General features: G+C 40.8%; 5 protein-coding genes across 16 annotated transcripts in view; 2 read left to right on the top strand and 3 right to left on the bottom strand.

The window, feature by feature from the left end:
- Positions 1 to 2,394, top strand: part of LOC129826459 (kinesin-like protein KIF2A) — a 38,954-nt gene extending 36,560 nt beyond the window's left edge. For all 8 annotated transcript variants that reach the window (XM_055887204.1, XM_055887205.1, XM_055887203.1 and 5 more), the window contains one exon: positions 1,553 to 2,394. In XM_055887204.1, the coding sequence (XP_055743179.1) occupies positions 1,553 to 1,641 (89 nt within the window). In that variant the 3' untranslated portion in view covers positions 1,642 to 2,394. The remainder of the gene's footprint in view (positions 1 to 1,552) is intronic.
- Positions 2,395 to 3,067: 673 nt separating this feature from the next.
- Positions 3,068 to 6,916, bottom strand: dimt1l (DIM1 dimethyladenosine transferase 1-like (S. cerevisiae)). The gene is made up of 12 exons (XM_055887211.1): positions 6,728 to 6,916; positions 5,836 to 5,909; positions 5,549 to 5,635; positions 5,388 to 5,449; positions 5,189 to 5,282; positions 5,037 to 5,086; positions 4,586 to 4,709; positions 4,289 to 4,381; positions 4,091 to 4,155; positions 3,926 to 3,989; positions 3,701 to 3,807; positions 3,068 to 3,586 (listed from the first exon to the last, which is right to left on the bottom strand). The coding sequence occupies exons 1-12, from the start codon at positions 6,783 to 6,785 to the stop codon at positions 3,544 to 3,546; spliced, it is 921 nt and encodes a 306-aa protein (XP_055743186.1). The 5' UTR covers positions 6,786 to 6,916; the 3' UTR covers positions 3,068 to 3,543.
- Positions 6,917 to 7,084: 168 nt separating this feature from the next.
- cenph (centromere protein H) lies at positions 7,085 to 11,391 on the bottom strand. 2 transcript variants are annotated; one of them, XM_055887197.1, is made up of 10 exons: positions 11,294 to 11,391; positions 10,100 to 10,234; positions 9,404 to 9,459; positions 9,258 to 9,306; positions 9,075 to 9,143; positions 8,834 to 8,890; positions 8,360 to 8,423; positions 8,101 to 8,152; positions 7,705 to 7,865; positions 7,085 to 7,388 (listed from the first exon to the last, which is right to left on the bottom strand). In XM_055887197.1, the coding sequence occupies exons 2-10, from the start codon at positions 10,219 to 10,221 to the stop codon at positions 7,293 to 7,295; spliced, it is 726 nt and encodes a 241-aa protein (XP_055743172.1). In that variant the 5' UTR covers positions 10,222 to 10,234; positions 11,294 to 11,391; the 3' UTR covers positions 7,085 to 7,292. The 2 variants fall into 2 exon arrangements, with proteins under 2 accessions (XP_055743172.1, XP_055743171.1); XM_055887196.1 differs by lacking the exon at positions 11,294 to 11,391 and adding an exon at positions 10,555 to 10,663.
- mrps36 (mitochondrial ribosomal protein S36) lies at positions 10,788 to 13,828 on the top strand. Of its 4 annotated transcripts, XM_055887200.1 has the most exons (6): positions 10,788 to 10,856; positions 11,036 to 11,155; positions 11,371 to 11,517; positions 12,086 to 12,149; positions 12,745 to 12,938; positions 13,194 to 13,828. In XM_055887200.1, the coding sequence occupies exons 3-6, from the start codon at positions 11,413 to 11,415 to the stop codon at positions 13,209 to 13,211; spliced, it is 381 nt and encodes a 126-aa protein (XP_055743175.1). In that variant the 5' UTR covers positions 10,788 to 10,856; positions 11,036 to 11,155; positions 11,371 to 11,412; the 3' UTR covers positions 13,212 to 13,828. The 4 variants fall into 4 exon arrangements, with proteins under 4 accessions (XP_055743175.1, XP_055743177.1, XP_055743173.1 ...); XM_055887202.1 differs by having other exon boundaries at positions 10,810 to 11,155; positions 11,371 to 11,463; XM_055887198.1 differs by having other exon boundaries at positions 10,810 to 11,155.
- A 161-nt stretch (positions 13,829 to 13,989) lies between these two features.
- On the bottom strand, positions 13,990 to 16,195 carry LOC129826455 (chronophin-like). Its single transcript, XM_055887195.1, has 2 exons — positions 15,128 to 16,195; positions 13,990 to 14,989 (listed from the first exon to the last, which is right to left on the bottom strand). Exons 1-2 carry the CDS (start codon positions 15,729 to 15,731, stop codon positions 14,664 to 14,666), a joined length of 930 nt encoding a protein of 309 aa, XP_055743170.1. The 5' UTR covers positions 15,732 to 16,195; the 3' UTR covers positions 13,990 to 14,663.
- Between the last annotated feature and the right edge of the window lie 2,163 nt (positions 16,196 to 18,358).

The raw sequence follows: 18,358 nt of genomic DNA, 5'->3' as shown, positions 1-18,358 counted from the left end.
GCAACCCTAGTTGCAACCGAGGACAGACGATTTTTACGCACTACACGCATCAGCGATCATGTTCTATGAGCCACTTTGCAGCTGTTGCTCCTAGATGTTTCGACTTCACAATAACAGCACTTAGTTGACCGGGGCAGATCTATCAGGGCAGAAATTTGGCATCCTACGATGGTGCCATGTTGAAGGTCACTGAGCTCTTCAGTACGGGCCATTCTTCTGCCAATGTTTTCCTATGGAGATTGCATGGCCGTGTACTCGATTTTATACACCTGTCTGCAACGTGTGTGGCTGAAATAGCCAAATCCACTAATTTGAAGGGGTGTCCACATGCTCAAAATTAGCGCTTTATTTTTACTCCTCGCGTATGCATGCCAGGATATTTGGAATATTCTCCACCTCTTTCATTCTTTTGTTGATTTTGGTCTCTGCATGTATCACGTTGACATTCAGTAGTAGGTTTCACTTTTATTAACATGAATCATCGTATTCTTTTAACTTCTTTGGGATAGGGGGCAGCATTTTCACGTCCGGATGAAAAGCGTGCCCAGAGTAAACGGCCTGTTACTCAGGCCCAGAAGCTAGGATATGCATATAATTGGTCGATTTAGATAGAAAACATTCTAAAGTTTCTAAAACTGTTAAAATTATGTCTGTGAGTATAACAGAACTGATATGGCAGGTGAAACCCCAAGGACAAACCACCCCCCCCCCCCCCCAAAACAAATTCAGTTTACCACTATTTTCAATGGTTAGTACTATAATTATAAGCCCAAGTCCTCCCAAATTGCAGTTCCTAGGGCTTCCACTGGATGTCAAGTCTTTAGAAAGAGTTTCAGGCTGGTTTTTGGAAAAATTACCCAGAAATTGAAGTTTTTCTAGGTGGCTCCCATTTTGGCTGTAGTTTTTCCAAGCGCGTTCTTTCTTATCTCCGGTAATGAACATACTATTCTCCATCTTAAATTGTATCATTTATTTGCGTATTAGGATACCTAAGGTTTGATTATAAATGTTGTTTGACTTGTTTGGATAAGTTTATTAGTAACGTTTGGGATTCATTTTGATGGAGGGAAACTGGATGGATTATTGACTGAAGCGGGCCAGCTAAACTGAGTTTTTATGGATATAAAGGACATTATCGAACAAAGGGACCATTTGTGAGGTAACTGGGACCTTTTGGAGTGCCAACAGAAGAAGATCATCAAAGGTAAGGAATTTTTTTATATCGCTATTTCTGACTTTCGTGTCGCGCCTGGTTGAAATATGTTCTTCATGTGTTGGTATGCGGGGCGCTGTCCTCAGATAATCGCATGGTTTGCTTTCACCGTAAAGCCTTTTTGAAACCTGACACGGCGGCTGGATTAACAACAAGTTAAGCTTTATTTTGATGTATTACACTTGTGATTTTATGAAAATTAAATATTTATAGTAATTTGAATTTGGCTCTCTACAATTTTACCAGATGTTGTCGAGGTGTCCCGCTAGCAGCACGCCTTTCCCAAACAGTTAATAAGCAGTAATATCTAATCCACTCTTTCTGCTCCATTCTTTTCAGATAAAGTGAAGTCGTTCCGCTCGTCGCTCCAAGAAGAGGAACAAGCCAGTAAGCAGATCAATCCTAAGAGGCCACGTGCCCTGCTGTAGACCAGACCTGACCGGGGGGGGCTGTGTGTGTGGAGTGGGCAGTGGCACATACAGGAACATGACCACTATAAAAATGTGGCACAGCTGTCACAACCACCTGTGAAAATGCAAAGAAACAGACTCATCTGTTTTTTAATCAGGCCCACGGATGTCATCAGAAATAACAGGAGGGGAATGCAACCTTGGATCTTTTATAGCTGATTTTACATTTTCACCCTTTTTTTTGCCCTGTTCTATTTTGTTTATTAACTTTTTTACTTGTTTGTACTTTAAATTGAACAGCTGTTGACTTGTCTTCATCAGAGACCTCCATGTTGGTTGTGCTTTTGGGTTCTACAACACCAGTGTTGTGAATTCTGGTAGGTCTGATTGACATGTATGCATGTGCAACTCTCTGTTGGCCTCCAACGAGTATGGTTGGTTCCCTGCTCAGTTGGCACTGTACAGAAGACATTCCTCTGTAGGGCCAGTCTTTCTTTCCCTCTTCAATTTCCTGAGTTGAGAGGAAGTCAAATCTAGTTGTGATTCTTCTCATGTCTTACCAGTCCTTGTCTATAGTTTGAGTGTTTTGTGCCATACCCAGTTTTTGTTCTCCCTGTTATTTAATACTGTAAAAGGTAGTTTTTCACCCATTTAACTTTGTAAAGATAAATGTATAGTAAATACCACTGACCTAGTGTTGCGTATGTTTCTCACAGATGTAACTCTGGCGGAAGTAATAAAGGGGATACCTAATCAGTGGTACAACTGAAATGTGTCTTCCGCATTTAACCCAACCCCTCTGAATCAGTTGCAGCCTTAAATCGACAATCACCTCTTCATCTCCCGGGGAACACATTTTTACTTTGTCAGCTCGGGGATTCAATCCAGCAACCTTTCGGTTACTGGCCCAACGCTCTAAGAGTATCCCGTTTGATTTGACCCGCACCACTGAAATGTCATCCACACTTAGGGCATTAACTCTTGATGTGCCATTAGAACCTCTCAATAGTCTCCTTAACTGACAAATGCACATGCAGTCAAAATATAACCTGGAATTTACAGGGCTGAGTAACACGGTGTATGATGAAGATCCGTTACGATTGGAATTTCCGATTGCACCGAAATGCAGGGTTTACCGTCAATTGAGCTATGACACAGATTGATTAATTTCCAGTCTTCATAGGTAGGAAAACCTCTAGTTTACCGATAGGATGTACAGGTGTTTGCGTAGTAAGCAGTGTGATGTCCTTTGTTTGTAGGACCCAGAGACAGTGGTGACTCTGGCCGTGTCACCAGCACCACCTAGAGGCAGACTTCATAGGGAGACGGGGCCTGTGCAGCAATGCCTGTTTGAATATTCCCAAATTCTGTCATTATATATATTTTGCATACCTTATCAGCAGGATAATTGTAGCTATGTCTTTCAGATGGAGAAGAGGTAAGGTCAGAATATCATGTTTTTTTATAATGGTAAAGCAGTCAGAAATTGCATGAATTCATGATTATCTCAAGGCTCCTCACATAACAAACATGAGTCAGACATCTGACAAAGTATATTTTTCAACCTATCCAAGCACCTACTGTAGGGCTGACCAACTATACTTTCTAGTGCATAGAACACACTTCAACTATACCTGTTACCGCTTAGTAAATATGTACATTTCAGCAAGACAAACTATTTCACTTATAACCAGCTTTCATGTTCATATAAAAGGCATGATGAAGGTAGTCCAGGGGGTGAGTCTGAGGTGTCTTGCTGCATTCCTCAAGCCAGTGAGAGTAGTTATCATCCAATCAATCACGTGATCTCAATCCATAAAAGGTTCCAGTTTCTGTTCTTTAAAGAACACTGGAGGTTTAACAACTGGATAGGTTTCCACCATATTGCGCTGCTGTACAGTCTAGCCGTCTACTGTTCGGTTAGGAAAAGTGGATCCCAGCAGAGTTGAACGCATGGAGAAGTCTGGACAGAAGACAGATTATGAAAGTTATGACATGAAGAATCTCAAATAAACCAAGTTAACATTAAAGGGGAAAAAAACTGCAAACGTAAGTAGAATAGTCCAGCTCCACTTACACCATGAAGTCATCTATGTCCATGCTCCTGGCTCGCTTCTCACTAAACTCAGCCTCCTGCAGAACACTCTCAATCTTCTTGGTGATGCTGAAGTCTGCTGGGATTTCCTGTTCCAGAAACAAACAAATGTAATGACTCACGTTAACTAGTAATAAATCACCCAACCACATCCAGAATGTGAAAATACAGACTGCATAAGAGGAATATTGGTATGTGTGTGCTTACCACGTTGTGTACTGAACAGTGAATCCTGTAGTTCTTCTCCAACAGCTGCTCAACTGCAGTGGACCTGGAAAGAACCATCTTCAGTCTATAGCTTGTCACATAACCATTTGAGGCTGACAGGATATGACCAAGAATGATTTGAATATGCTTTGTTTTGGTACTCACTTGAAACCTGCGTTGAGGGTTTTGTTTTTCCTCACAAATGCAATTCTGACCAGACCATCCCATTCCTGTTGGAGGCAAGATTACATACTCGATCACAAGAACTACTGTGCAGCAGAACATTTTAACTCCTAGCTTTCCCATGTAGGTGACAGTAAACCATGTCTCTTATACAATCACCTTCACAGAACTAACACTTACCTGGAAGTTAACAGGAGGTGGTGGGTTCTTAGGCTCTATTCTGACAACACTCGACTCCACTTTAGGAGGAGGACGGAAGTTATTCTTCCCCACCTGAGCAAAAGATAAATGAAAATTAAGAATGAAGCAACGGTAGTAACATAGCTGAGAAACACAACAGTCCGCCTGCACAATGCCAGTTTCATGGCTGAGTCAATGGTTGTGTCCCAAAATGTAAATGGCATCCTATTCCCTATTATATAGTGCACTACTTTTGACAAGAGCCTATTTGGGACGCAAGCAAGAGATCCCACTGACCTTCATGAGGTGGTCTACTCGAGCCAGCAGCTGAGTGTTGATGGATAGCCTGCAGTACAGCTTGTCTCCAGGCTTGGCAACCAGACGCATGGCAAACTCTCTCTGGAACATCAGCACTGCACATCTGACAAGACATCAAATCAAACGGTTTTAGCCGTTGTTTAAGTTGCACTGTTTATGAGGAGAGCTTGCGAGTAAGTATGTCATTGTACTGTGTACACTACACTGTATCCTCTGCATATCCCAGTTTGAGGTCCATGCATATCACTCAAACGTCCCTAAATATCTCACATTGATAATAATGCATGATTTACACAACAGTCTGGTCTACCCATGCCTGTTTGAAGTTCACATTTGGCCCCCAAGTGTACTAATGGATGTGGGGAAAAAATCAGATAGTATCAGGGGAGTTTTGCAGCTCTGGAACCAGCCAGCTTCTCTTGTCTCTTACCTAAAGAAAGGCCTGTGCAGAAGTAACTTGAAGACAAAGGGTGACGAAATCTGCAAAACAACAATGAAACATGTTTCCGTAGGTATGTATTATTGTCAGAATTATGTTACTGAACTGGGTAAGTGTTGGTTACTGAGGGTGATGAGTTTTACCTGGTAAGGTAAATTGGCAACACAGACATCAAAGAAAGGCAGCTCTGTTTTCAGGACATCCCCCACTAAGATCTGTAGTTTAGTTTGCATGGGCCTATTACATACAATGAACACAGATGTCACTATCACACTTTCAACTTGCCTCCTTTTTAAGGAATTGTAAATGTATCTCAGTAGCTAAGTTATGGCAAGTACTCACGTGCACTGCACTCTCTTCTGGAGCTCAGCAACCAGCCTACCATCCAACTCACAGGCCACTACCTTCAGACAAGGGGAAGATGAAAGCAACAATAGGTATCAGAAGCCTCAAATAAGCCTTTAGCTACAAACATTCACTGACAGTAGGAACGCATCTCTCACCTTTTTGGCTTTCTCAAGCAGTTTGACAGTCATGTTTCCTGTGCCAGGTCCCACCTCCAACACCACATCTGTCGGCCTGAGAGCAGCCTGCCAAAATGGATATCGGAATCGGAACATGTCAGTCAGTGAACTGTCCTATCAATATCATGTAATATTGACCAGAGAGGGTACAGCTGCTTGAAAATGTGAAGGCATTTCTGTGCATACTTATGAAAATCGTAGAAGGGGTGGTTGTGATCCTTGACCTTTACCAATGGTAAACAAAGTGGTTACAACCAGTACATTACCTTTTCAATGATTCCATTGACTACCAGTGGGTTTTTCAAGATGTGTTGACCAAGGCTAGTGTTGAACATGACACCTAGAATACATTTACATAAACAGTTGTTTTATTTTTTAAATTCAACTACGCAAGTCAGTTAAGAACAAATTCTTATTTTACAATAACGGCCTACTCAGGCCAAACTCTCCCCTAACCCGGACGACGCTGGGCCAATTGTGCCGCCTTATGGGACTTCCGATCACGGCCAGTTGTGATACAGACTGGGATCGAACCAGGGTCTCTAGCACGGAGATGCACTGCCTTAGACCGCAACGCCACCTTATCATTTTTTTTTTATTTTACCGTTATTTTACCAGGTAAATTGACTGAGAACACGTTCTCATTTGCAGCAACGACCTGGGGAATAGTTACAGGGGAGAGGAGGGGGATGAATGAGCCAATTGTAAACTGGGGATTATTAGGTGACCATGATGGTGTGAGGGCCAGATTGGGAATTTAGCCAGGACACCGGGGTTAACACCCCTACTCTTACGATAAGTGCCATGGGATCTTTAATGACCTCAGAGTCAGGACACCCGTTTAACGTCCCATCCGAAAGACGGCACCCTACACAGGGCAGTGTCCCCAATCACTGCTGGCATGATGCTGTTAACATAATGAACTAGCTAACTTAGCTAATATCTATCTGGCGTGATTTAGTAGATACTAACGCACGGTTGACTAATAAATCACGCCAGATCAATAATGATATTGTATCTTCTTTCTAGCCTATAGATAGCCATAACAGACTGGCTAGCTAACGTTCGCTAAAAACGTATCTGCCACTGGCTGGCTCCGACTCGCACTAAGCTACTGCTAACGTTAGCTGCTAGATACTAGAAACAGCTGAAACAAACCTTGGTTTTTAACCTGTTGGTGTTGTCTGGTTTTCCTTTCTGCCCTTACTTTTGGCATTTTCAATCGACGTTGAGACACTCCCAAAGAAACTAATTACACAAAAATTGTTCCAGTCGCAAAAAATATTTTCGACACGTGCAAATAACCTAAATATCCTGACTCATGACGTCTGCAGGAAATGTGCTGCCGTGGTTAGAATGGTAGAAACCGTTGCCGATTGGTGCGTACCGCCATCTACTGGCAGAGCCATACACTTGTGGTTCATCGTGCATCAAATTTCTTTCCCATCATTTCACTAGAACATTTACTACATTTCAAAACTGGTGAACAGCAGTTTTATTCATAAAAACACATGGTCAATACAAATATGCTTTTTATTGTAAAAACAACTAATGGTTTATTACAAAATTGTGTCCATCTCAGTAAAGTGTGTAAAACACTGCATCGAAGTGCTCTTAACATCAGTTAATGTTATCTCTCTCTCTCCCCCTCTCTACCTTGATAACTGAACATATTATACATTTAAACAATGTCACAGAAATGTTTCCCTTCCATGCGGAAAGCTCATTCCTCAGAGATGGGAATGTCCTCCAGCGTCATGGCGATGTCTCTCAATTTGGGGTCGTCTCTCCAGTTCACTTTACTGGCAATGATGATCCCCTGGAGAAAAAAAACATAGCATCATGAGTTCTGACATTATTAACAGAACAGGTAAAATGATATCATCCTCTTGGCACCAAGGCTCTGTCCCAATTAAATCTCCTTCTTCCCAAGTGTGCACTTGTTCACTTCCCTTTACTGATTTGGAAGGAAATTACTGGTACAAGAAATATCATGGACATTCCCACGAGTCCACAGCTTTCATATTTGTGAGACGAAGTAATCAAGTGCACATTTCAGAAGAAATTAGATATTATTGGGACACACCCTAAGAATAAAGAGCTGTATTCTTAAAGATATAAACAGTGCAATTTACCCGCAGGACATTCTGTGTGATGGTGGCCATCTTCTGGTACTTCTCCAGGTGAGACTGGCCTTTCTGCAGGACATTTCTGTACTTCTCTGCCTCTGGGTGCTCCCTCTTCCTCTTCAGTTCATCCATCTCCTTCATCTTCTCATGAGTGAGACGCTTTAGATCTGCAGAAAAATAAATAAAACATATGTCAAAGAATAAAATATGCTTGAGGGATTTTATTTATGTCACTTCTCCTGAACTACAAGGCAAAGTACAAAAACATTCACTAAAAAAGTGATTGTTCATCTTCATTAAAATTGAGTGAATTCTTACACCCTCATAAGAGTAGGTTCAAACAATACATTTGAACTTTCCTATACATCCTTGGTAAAGCAGTAAGTGTGGGTGATGTAATACCTAGCCTCTGCTTTTTAACATCTGTGATTTGGTCCTGCAGTTCACATGATTCCTTTTGACAAAGCAAACAAGAGGTCAGAAAGAGCATTCCATAAATCTGCAACAATTGGTGACACCGCAGCAGAGCCAAGCCAATGACTGCACCATTTTTCTGATGAAAACAATAAACATTCTGTTCTCATTTATAAAACGGTTGGATAACAAGCACACCATCAGATTGTTGAAAACTTCCAACCATATTGAAAACAGATGCACCCACCTGCTGAAGTGTCTTTATCTTTGAACAAAGGTCTAGGCTACAACTGGTCAGTCCCCTCATTGCTCTGGAATAAAAATATACAGGCCCCACACTACATCAAGTAGTGCTAAAAATATATAGTTACATGTTTTTAAATTGGTAACGTTAGTTATGTACAGTATAGGCAGGTAAAGTGTAATAACAATGTCGGTAGGTAAACAGCTGATAACTATGTGGTTTGTGTAATTGACATTTTTACAAACAATGCAAACAAATTCAAATCAATTCCAAAGTATATCAATGGTAGTGTTAATAATATTTTTATTCTCAAAGGCAAGTTTAGGAGGAACTGCTATTAATAAGACGGTCTATTTCCTGGCACCCTATTTCCTCTATAGTAAATAGGGCTCTGGTAAACAGTAGTGGACTATATAGGGAATTGGGTGCCATTTGGGACGCAAACAGGCTGTTAAAATCTGCTCCTGTTGGACTTACACAGCCTCTGGATCACTCTGTTTCAGTTTCTCAGAGATGGCATGCCACACCTGCATCCTGACAAATACAACACAATGTATAATCAGTTAAAAAAATTAACTGTCCAAATGGAACTGATGCTCCAAACTTCGACTTAAAGGGTTTGCAAGCAACAAATGACTATTATCATAACTAATGCACTAGTAATTAATGGATTGAAAGACCATTACTTTACATATCAATACAGAAATGTGATAGTTACCTGTGTAAGGCCAATGTCTTGTTAAAATGAATGATTTTTGCTTCCTCCAAAGTATTTGCATAATCATGCCTGTGGATTATCCAGAGACAAAGAAATCCACATTTTCAAAATGAGTTGAGAAAATATTCCTTTTGGTTATGGATAGGCCTACATGAGATGATATTGCAAACAAAAGACACTCACAAGTCTTTCTCAGCATCAGATGCACTGCAAGAAGATCTTTTGCTTTTTCCTGTTAAAGAACATTTGAAATGGCTAAATAATTACAGTCTTATTGTCACATAGTATATCAGCATACCAAATTCAGTAATAAAGGTAATGTAACTTACCTGCTTGGAGCTTCACTGCCATCTCAAAACATTGATTTGACATCTGTTCTTTCATCCTGAGGAGAGAAACACTCATAAATGTAGAATTTAATACCAAGTATTGTTAAGAAGTGTCAGCTATATTCATAGGTAACTGCCAAACTAAAGGAAACACCAACATAAAGTCTCTTAATAGGGCGTTGGTCCTCCACGAGCCAGAACAGCTTCAATGCACCTTGCCAGAAGATACCAACCATTCCGAGCTGCATTGAGATCGTAAAGCAGTCATGGTTACATTAAGAAACCATGGAGCCGGCACGAGATATTGGTCGAGAAAGCGTACCTCAATGCAGGGATGGGATATGCCACTGTGCCTTTATCCACACTGCTCCACTGAGAAGATCGAAAATACTGCTAACTTTCCAGGAAAACTGCCCTTTTCGTTCTCATGCTGGAGTACAGTGGCATATCCCATCCCTGCATTGAGGCACGTTTCCCGACGAACCCCACCTGGATGGAAGCACCTGATTCAGTATACTTTGCATCCCTCATTTACTCAAGTGTTTCCATTATTTTGGAAGTTACCTGTATTACATACTCTATGACAGATGGGTTGGTTAAATTGTAATTCTGAATGATACATATTCATCTGAAAGTATTCCAGAATGATTGAATCCTATTCTTATCTAATCCTATAGATAATAATTGTGGAGAAACCTTAGTATCTCTGCAGGTGAGCTGTCCTTCTGTCCATTGTCAGCCGTAGTAGCCTGAAAACCATTCGATGCCACGGTCTCAAGACTTGAGGCAAGGTTCTCCAGTCTATCCAAGGGCTCCATGTTCAATTATTGCCTGGAAAATGAAATAGTGTGTCAGTGTGTTCACCACCAACGTCAACAGAACCATAGAAAAGAACAATCAACCCAAGGAAAGGACATTTAGCTACGATTTTCTGTAATTGCTTAACTCTGCAATCACCTTTCCATCTAACGTTAAGTCAGTGAAACCAGAGATGATCAGTGAACGACTTTGATAAAGGCAAGCAGACAACCCCAGCTAACGTTAGCTAGCCAGCTAAATGACAGGAATGTCGGGCAAGAACTTGAAAGCAACTAATTAATTAACACTAACCAAAATATAATATATTATACAGACATTTATATAGTACGTACCCTTTTCTTAGTTTTCAATACACAAACAATGTATGGATTCCTTTTAGCAGTTAACCAGCAAACCAATCCAACATTTCTACTCAACTGAAGTGAGAAGTCTAATCCTATTGGACAAGTTATTTTAACAATTTCCGTAATAATATTTCCATTGGTTAAACGTCACGTCCTTTAAAATTCGACTCGGTGATAGGCTCTTGGAGCAATATTGAATATACCGCCAGGAAATTAAGACTAACCACGTGACCAAGTAATGCTTCAGTATCCCCCCGTTTTTTTCTAGGCTGAGTAAAATGAAATGACCGGTAGGTTATTTTCCTTTGCTAACCGCGTTTGTCATTGCTTATACTCTATAGTGATTATTTGAACATATGTTAACAATGTTAATGTTCAATGGACCCCACGTAGCTCAATGTGGTCGATTGAATTTGTCTGCTACCAGCATTTTGATCGATTAAGAGGATTTTCCTTGTGTTATTCTTAGAAATCAAGTTGGTGCAAGCAAAAGTCACGTTTGACAGTAATGGCATGAGAAACTGACCTGAACGTTTACTGTTTTTTCGAATAATAAAGCCTATTTTCAGCTGACTGCATCTATACAAAGGTAAGAAATTCTGAAGGGTTTGGAGTCCGTACATAGATAATGTTTTATTCTGGATTTGACTCTGAATGTGACGGTGTTATCCTCCGGTGACCCGTTAGCTTTTTGGCAGCTCACATTCGCATCACATCCCATCCATACCGTTGTTCTCAACCTATGGTTTCCATACAGTGGACTTGGTTATTTTCACATGACAAATGCTCTCTGGTACTTTTTAGGAACTGCGAATTGTTTTCAACCGGAAGAAGACCCGTGAGGTCATGGGGGGCAAAGTCAGTAGCAAAATGGCGGCTGTTGGGCGGGTTGTACAGGTACGCTTGTCTAACTGGGTAATTTATCGCTCTGCAACAACTCTTGTCACTCAAGTGAGTACATTTAAAAGCTGAATAGTTAATGTAAAAAGTTACGGTTTCAAGGTCAGAAATCAGCGACAGTTCTGTTTTTGCTGTGCATCCCCAAAGCTAACGAGCAAGCTACCCGTGCTAATGCCCTTGTTGGTCTGCATGAAATTCCAAAAGGTTAGCATGTAGTTAACTAGTATGTAGATGAAAGTAAAAGTTGACTAACTAACTAGCTCCACTCTAACTGGCATAAGTGTAACATGATTTATGTGGTTTGGCGTTGAACTAAGGCTATAAATAGCAAGTTCATTGATCAGTAGTTCTTCCTGTCAAATTGTTTACTCTAGCTAACTAATTTATCTTGTCCAGTAGCTAGCTGGCTAGTAATCTCCATGCAGCTTCTCAGTATGCAGTTTATTCAAGTAATGATAAACATGTGTAGGCCTACAATACAATAATGCTATGAAGTGACAATAATGCCATAAACAGTATATAGGACTGGCTGGCTGCAAAAGACAAGTGTGTCATAATAACTACTTTTAATTTAAGTGTTTGATTTTAATTTGTCTGGTTTCATTTGATTACCTTTCAGGCTGTGAAACCTCATGCTCCACTAATCAAGTTTCCCAACAGAGAGGGGGTACCCAGGCCGAATGGTGAGTAGCAACTTGTCAGTTTGATGTTGCACTAGCTATTGTTTTCTTTTTGTCCGTGCATAGTGCTAACCCTATTGAAGAGGACATTCCACCCTTTGACTATTCAGGGAGACGGCTACTGTATGCAATTATGCTTTGTTTGTCAACATGTAGCCTATTGCATGTCAATGTGTTGGTTGCATGTTGATTAGTTGCATCAACTTGAACATGATAGGCAGTATGAATTGCGTCAAACAATGTTCTATTGTAATATTACTTTGTAGCTCTCCGCATTAAAGTGTCCTCTATTAGTTTGACATTATGTTGGCCAACCTGGGTATTGTTTTGAGGTTCTTTTCAAATAAAAGGGGAAACACTGACTTGATATTCCATTTAAAAAACACTTCAACGACTGTGTGTAATTTAAGAAGAGGTTCTTTTAGTCCTTTCCAATTTCATTATAGAAACAGTGCTATGAATGTGCTAATCAAACCAGAAGTAATAAAAGCGATGAATTAAAATAACATAAAACACAAAGGATGTTTAAAACAATAAAATCACTGATTTTAAAAGCTACATGAATATATATATATTTTTTTTAATTCCTCTGTTTCAGTCCAAGAGGCTCTTAAAACATTAGCAGTCAGCTCTCCTAGTCCACCTCCACTTGTAGTTCAGCTGCCGTTATCAAGACCCCCTAGACCTCTCGCTCGACTCCCTGGAACCCCCGACAGCTTGGCCACAGTGAAGAAACTCCCCCAAAGATACCGCAGGAGAGCACTGGAAGCAGAAGAGATGGACTATATTCAGGTTAATGCCTATCTGTGGCACTGAAGAAGTGCTGTAATTGTGTGGTATTGTTGATTTTTAAAAGTAACAGGTTTATACAAATCATTTAGGGGGTGGTAACATACGGCTACACTCATGGGTATGATCTGTGCTTTGAATTCAGCCCGTAGTGTTACAGAAGGCATCCCGGGTACACAAAGTGCATTAACTGTTACCTTAGTGTTGTAATACAGTTAAGATCTCACTAACCACCAACTCTTCTGGTTTATTTTTCAGCGTGGTGGACCAGAGTGAAGTTGAGTGACTCAGTGAATGCAAACCAAGGTCCTTATCTGTGGAAATCAGTTTCTTTGCCCAATTTTGTTCCTCAACAAGAGGACCTGCTGCAACACCTCATTAGACGTCATGCAGAATAAAGATTTTATTCATGTTGAAATTGTACATATAAAGTTTATTTTTAAAGATGTGACTGTGAAGATATTTTTTGCTTGATTTTAACTTAATTTCAATGGGTACATTTTAATTGTTCTTTTAGAAAAAAAGCCATTACAGTAAATCTTCCAATTATAAAATGATTTGTTCACCACCCACCTCATTCATTGCTCACTATTTTACACCTTCACTTAATTCAATCCTTGAAGGTTAATGTTAACGTTGGCATCAACAGTACATCTGTACCATTGACCAGCCCGTTCTCACATCTCTACACTACATTGTTGTCGATAGTTGCATATTTCTATGACAAGGACCAGACTGAATGCCACAAAACTGAAGAAAATGAAGGGCTCATTTCTCATGGCCCAGATTAACATGGATTAATCTGGTGCAAGTCTGTTGGGGTACAAAGCAAGTAGGATACATAATGGATTTGGTTTGATATTGGACATGAATGATTAAAATGGTTACTGTGATATTGTCTTTTTTTAATGTAAGATGGCATGTGTGCCAGTGGGTAAACCAATGGACCTTAACACACGTGTACTCTTATACATATTAGATAATTAACATCTAACTTGGTTTTATGTCTGGTGTTGAGTATTTAGAGAATGATTAATTGAGACAGGATCATTGATAAAATAAAATATACATTTATTGGATCTGACAATACATGTCAAACACCACACCCAAGGGAAATAGTAGGCTAATATGAATGTCAAATCTCACATTTCAGTCTTCCAGCAAAGGAGTTCACAACAGGGATAGTTCAGCTGACAGTACTGGCACCAGTTGTATTAGATGACTTACAAGATCATAATACACTGAAAAGACAAATAGTCATTATCTCAAAGCTTTTCTTCAAATGTTTTCAGTGTTCTCCGATACTATTTGTGTATTGATTGCCTCAAGCCTCGCATATCAATGTGGTAAGTCTGCAACGGTCACAGGCCATTCAGAAATATGGATCTTCACATGTTCTTCTAAAACCCATAAGGGGTATCTGGAACACAGACAGCATATCATATTTACACCACTATACACAAAAAAAATGCATTGGGATATTTACAGTAGGCCTACATGCACTGCCAAAAATGTCAACATTGAGACCTGATTGCTAGAACCTTTAATGTTAACAAACGGCATTACCTGGGATGAGTAGTTCTTACAGCCAATACTGGAATATAGAAGTAACATTTCACTCATGATCCTACAACTGTCTTAAACTCAGTATTACTTTGAACAGTCAGTTATAACAGCAGAGTCACTCAACACTGGTGAACCGACAACACCACCATCTGAAACACAAAGTCAGTTCTCAAAAGCAGGTAAGAAGTCAGCAATAGTATCAACTACATAGTCTGGTACAAAGCTCTGATTTGTGGAGTGATCACTGTCTCTGTACTCCTGGGCTGTCTTCATCTGAGAGATCCCTGTGAGTGTAAGCATGGTATCCAGGCCACAGTTGGCCCCAAACAGCATGTCTGTCTCCAGGCGGTCACCCACCATCAGGCACTGGGCTGGGTCCACTCTGAACTGGCTGGAGATGCACTCAAACATGAAGGGGCTGGGCTTGCCTATCACCATGGCCTTCCGACCTGTGGCCACTTCCAGCGCTGCTGTCAGACATCCAGAACCTGACAGAGAGAGATGGGGGTTGGAAATAGAGAACATGTTATTTTATTTTTTCTCTAGTTCTGTTCCTCTCTTCCACACGCACACCAGTCGGTTAGTTTACTAGCTAGGTTAGTTAGTGCACAGCATCAGTACCATACCTGGCAATATCCTTCCATCTTGCAGCGGGTGCCAGGGGTCCACATCAGTGGCCAAAAACAGACACTCTGGATCCCGCAAATAGCAGGAGGCTTTGGCCAATTTAAGGAAGGTAAACTTGTCATCATGTCCAACAAGGACCGCTTTGACATCCGAGGCCAATGCGCAGTTAAATATAGTGCCGTCAGGCGCGTCTTCGTCACCAACGAAAGGAATGCCAGCCTGTAACAGTTCATTACGCACTCCCTCGCCGCCGATGACAAACACCTTACCTTGCACCTTAGCGACATTTCTCAGGTAAAGCGCCGAACAATACGAGGAGCTGAATATCTGCTCTTGCATAACATCAGTAAAGCCCAGACGGAGGAACTTGTTCAAGTAATTCTCACGTGGCCTAGTGCAATTGTTTGTAACGAATAACACGTTTTTGCCGTGTTTGATCAAAGAACTCACCACCTTAGGGGCACCAGTTATTGCCTTTTCTCCGTGCCATATCACGCCATCGCAATCGAAAAGGAAGAAATCTTTTGCATTAAGCAGATTTCTTATTTGAGAGCCTCCAATCTTCCGACATTCCTTGAAGCCGAAGGCGCGTGCGCCGGCCATTCTTAACGTTAGATAGCCAATTTCTCACCTTTTCATATGCCAAAACATACTGCAATGTCATAGGTTTCAACCATCATTTGACGTTTTATGTATCGATGACGTTGACATTTCATAATCAACAGAATAAACAAGATTTAACCACGCCTTTCTGTAATGATAAACCAATGAAACTGCAGCGCTCGCATTGTATCCGACGTTGTTACAATGGGCGGATTCGATTATGCTCAGCCGCGGGGCACCGGGCCCGTCTCACAGCAACGGGTAAAAACGGGGAGGGAGGAGGAGGGCACTTCTCAAATCGAACGGTAATCTGTGTGTAACCGGCATGAAATTACTAGCTAGTTAGCGGGGTGCACACTAATATCGTTTCGATCGGTGACGTCACTCGCGCTGAGACCTTGAAGTAGTTGTTCATGTAGCTTGCTCTGAAAGGGTTGTGGCTTTTGTGGAGCGATAGGTAACGATGCTTCGAGGGCATTAGTTCTTGAGGTGTGCAGAGGGTCCCTGGTTCGAGCCCAGGTAGGAGTGAGGAGAGTGAAAGAAGGAAGAGACTATTACATGTGACGCTCGGTCAATATGTCAACAAGGCAGCAGCACAGTGCATCGTAATTTGTCATGAAATTAATGTTTGAATTTTCTAAATATTTTTAATTGGGAAGACAGATACAGCCTTTTTATCAAAAGCAATCACTTTTGCATAGATAAACGCAGAATCCTACTAATTACTACACATGCTTAATTACGTCACTTTTGTTTTGAGACAATTTCGCCGTGGGCTTTGAACCGCACCTGGCGCACGTCCGGGAGGCAGCCCGGTTCCAAATCGAATGCAATCGATTTCCAACCGAAACACGCCTACACGGGCGCCCGGGCGACTTTAATCGATCCCCTTCAATGTAACCAGAGTTCTGTTGTAACATGGACACTCTTTTCACCGCATTTCTCCCAGTGGGCGTAGATTTCAACAGCACACTGCATCGAGAACGAGCCGAGTACTCGCCCAAATCCGGATTGTTGACAAAATGTATTGAATTTACATTTTATTTAAATGTTGCATAATCTGAAAATTGGTAAAGCAAAACAAATTCTAAATCCCTGTAAAAAAAGTTTTTGTATACCCCTGTGTATAAAGTTTGTCTGTATTAGTTGGTATACTGTTTTGTAAGATACTTTGTATATTGTGTTATGAGTTGTTAATCAAATAAAAGGCCATATAGTGGAATCTTTTTCAACACATCTAACTACAGTAATGGTTGTTACCATTTTATCATGGAGGTAAATTATAAAGATGAAGTAATGTCATCGCAGAATTATTTTATTTTTTACCTTTATTTAACTAGGGAAGTCAGTTGAGAACAAATTCTTATTTACAATGACGGCCTAGGAACTATGGGTTAACTGCCTTGTTCAGAGGCAGAACGACAGATTTTTACCTTGTCAACTCGGGGATTCGATCTTGCAACCTTTCGGTTACTAGTCCAACGCGCTCTAACCGGGGCGGCAGGTAGCCTAATTCAGATTATGTTTGCTATTTCATACAGCCACAAAATATAACATTTTGTATTCGGATTTCGCATTGCTTAACCTACTAAACTAGGCATAATATTGTATACTGCGCTCAAAGTACATTTTGGTTTCAAAACTTTAAGTCCTACTAACACATTCTTAGTACTGTTAGAAAAGTAAAAATTGATTAACAGTGCCAGAAACTATGTGACTACTACAGAACCCGAGATACAGCATGCCAAAACCCCCTGAAATGTAGTTTTGTTAGTTTTTTCTTCGGAACACATAGTAAACATGTCATCCTTGGGCCAATCAGTGTAATTTTGTAAACGACGTCTCTTTCTGGCAAGAGCATCATTCACTCAACTTTCATCAAAATGTCTGCGATATCACGTGGGTTAGCTAGACTCATTTCCCTGAGCACGTGTGCCAAATTTCAGTACACAAGTCAAACAGATCAAGAGATGTAAACATGTCTGTTATAGTGCCACTGTGGTTGATGTCTTGAAAGTGTTTTAAACACATACCAAACTGTGTTACAATGCGAATATCCTTAACGGATTTATATGTATTTATGTTCCTGACCACACCTACGTAAATGTTTATTGGTAATAGTCTGGAAAATATTGCATTGAGAGACCTTTGTCCATAGATGCCACAGTTTCATGCAGATCGGTCATTCGGTACCAGAAGAGTAGCGTTTTTTACAAAATTCTAAATGGCAGAAAATCCATCACGGCAGACCTAAGGCAAATGTGTTCCTTGTGAGAGGGCTATTTGTACCAACTTTCATGTTTTAGGTCAAACAAGGTGAGGGGTGTGACCTTTCAAAGTTAGCATTTCCAGTCTTTTATAGCACCACCATCTGGCCAATCAGTGTAATTTTGTAAATGCTGGATCTCTATGGAATGAGATCATTCACCGATGTTTCTTCAAAATCAGGCCTTTGCTGTCTGAGATATCCCATGTGAGTGTAACAGATGTGAAATGGCTAGCTAGTTAGCGGTGGTGCGCGCTAATAGCGTTTCAATCGGTTACGTTACTCGCTTTGAGACCTTGAAGTAGTGGTTCCCCTTGCTCTGCAAGGGCCGTGGCTTTTGTGGAGCGATGGGTAACGTGGG

Source organism: Salvelinus fontinalis, chromosome 28 (assembly GCF_029448725.1).
Source record: "Salvelinus fontinalis isolate EN_2023a chromosome 28, ASM2944872v1, whole genome shotgun sequence".
Lineage (NCBI taxonomy): Eukaryota > Metazoa > Chordata > Actinopteri > Salmoniformes > Salmonidae > Salvelinus > Salvelinus fontinalis.
The sequence above is the reverse complement of the archived record's forward strand: the minus strand, read 5'-3'. Positions and strand labels throughout refer to the sequence as shown.

What these genes read in the sequence shown, in the direction of transcription:
- dimt1l (XM_055887211.1), bottom strand. Translation starts at nt 6,785, where the DNA reads ATGCCAAAAGTAAGGGCAGAAAGGAAAACCAGACAACACCAACAGGTT. An exon ending in ACCCTCAACGCAGGTTTCAA is followed by an intron (nt 3,990 to 4,090) that starts GTGAGTACCAAA and finishes GGTTCTTTCCAG; the next exon opens with GTCCACTGCAGTTGAGCAGC. An exon ending in ACTGTTCAGTACACAACGTG is followed by an intron (nt 3,808 to 3,925) that starts GTAAGCACACAC and finishes TTTCTGGAACAG; the next exon opens with GAAATCCCAGCAGACTTCAG.
- cenph (XM_055887197.1), bottom strand. Translation starts at nt 10,221, where the DNA reads ATGGAGCCCTTGGATAGACTGGAGAACCTTGCCTCAAGTCTTGAGACC. An exon ending in AGATAAAGACACTTCAGCAG is followed by an intron (nt 8,153 to 8,359) that starts GTGGGTGCATCT and finishes CTTTGTCAAAAG; the next exon opens with GAATCATGTGAACTGCAGGA. An exon ending in TGTTAAAAAGCAGAGGCTAG is followed by an intron (nt 7,866 to 8,100) that starts GTATTACATCAC and finishes ATTTTTCTGCAG; the next exon opens with ATCTAAAGCGTCTCACTCAT.
- mrps36 (XM_055887200.1), top strand. Translation starts at nt 11,413, where the DNA reads ATGGGGGGCAAAGTCAGTAGCAAAATGGCGGCTGTTGGGCGGGTTGTA. An exon ending in CAACAACTCTTGTCACTCAA is followed by an intron (nt 11,518 to 12,085) that starts GTGAGTACATTT and finishes ATTACCTTTCAG; the next exon opens with GCTGTGAAACCTCATGCTCC. An exon ending in GGGGGTACCCAGGCCGAATG is followed by an intron (nt 12,150 to 12,744) that starts GTGAGTAGCAAC and finishes CCTCTGTTTCAG; the next exon opens with TCCAAGAGGCTCTTAAAACA.
- LOC129826455 (XM_055887195.1), bottom strand. Translation starts at nt 15,731, where the DNA reads ATGGCCGGCGCACGCGCCTTCGGCTTCAAGGAATGTCGGAAGATTGGA. An exon ending in AGATGGAAGGATATTGCCAG is followed by an intron (nt 14,990 to 15,127) that starts GTATGGTACTGA and finishes TCTCTCTGTCAG; the next exon opens with GTTCTGGATGTCTGACAGCA.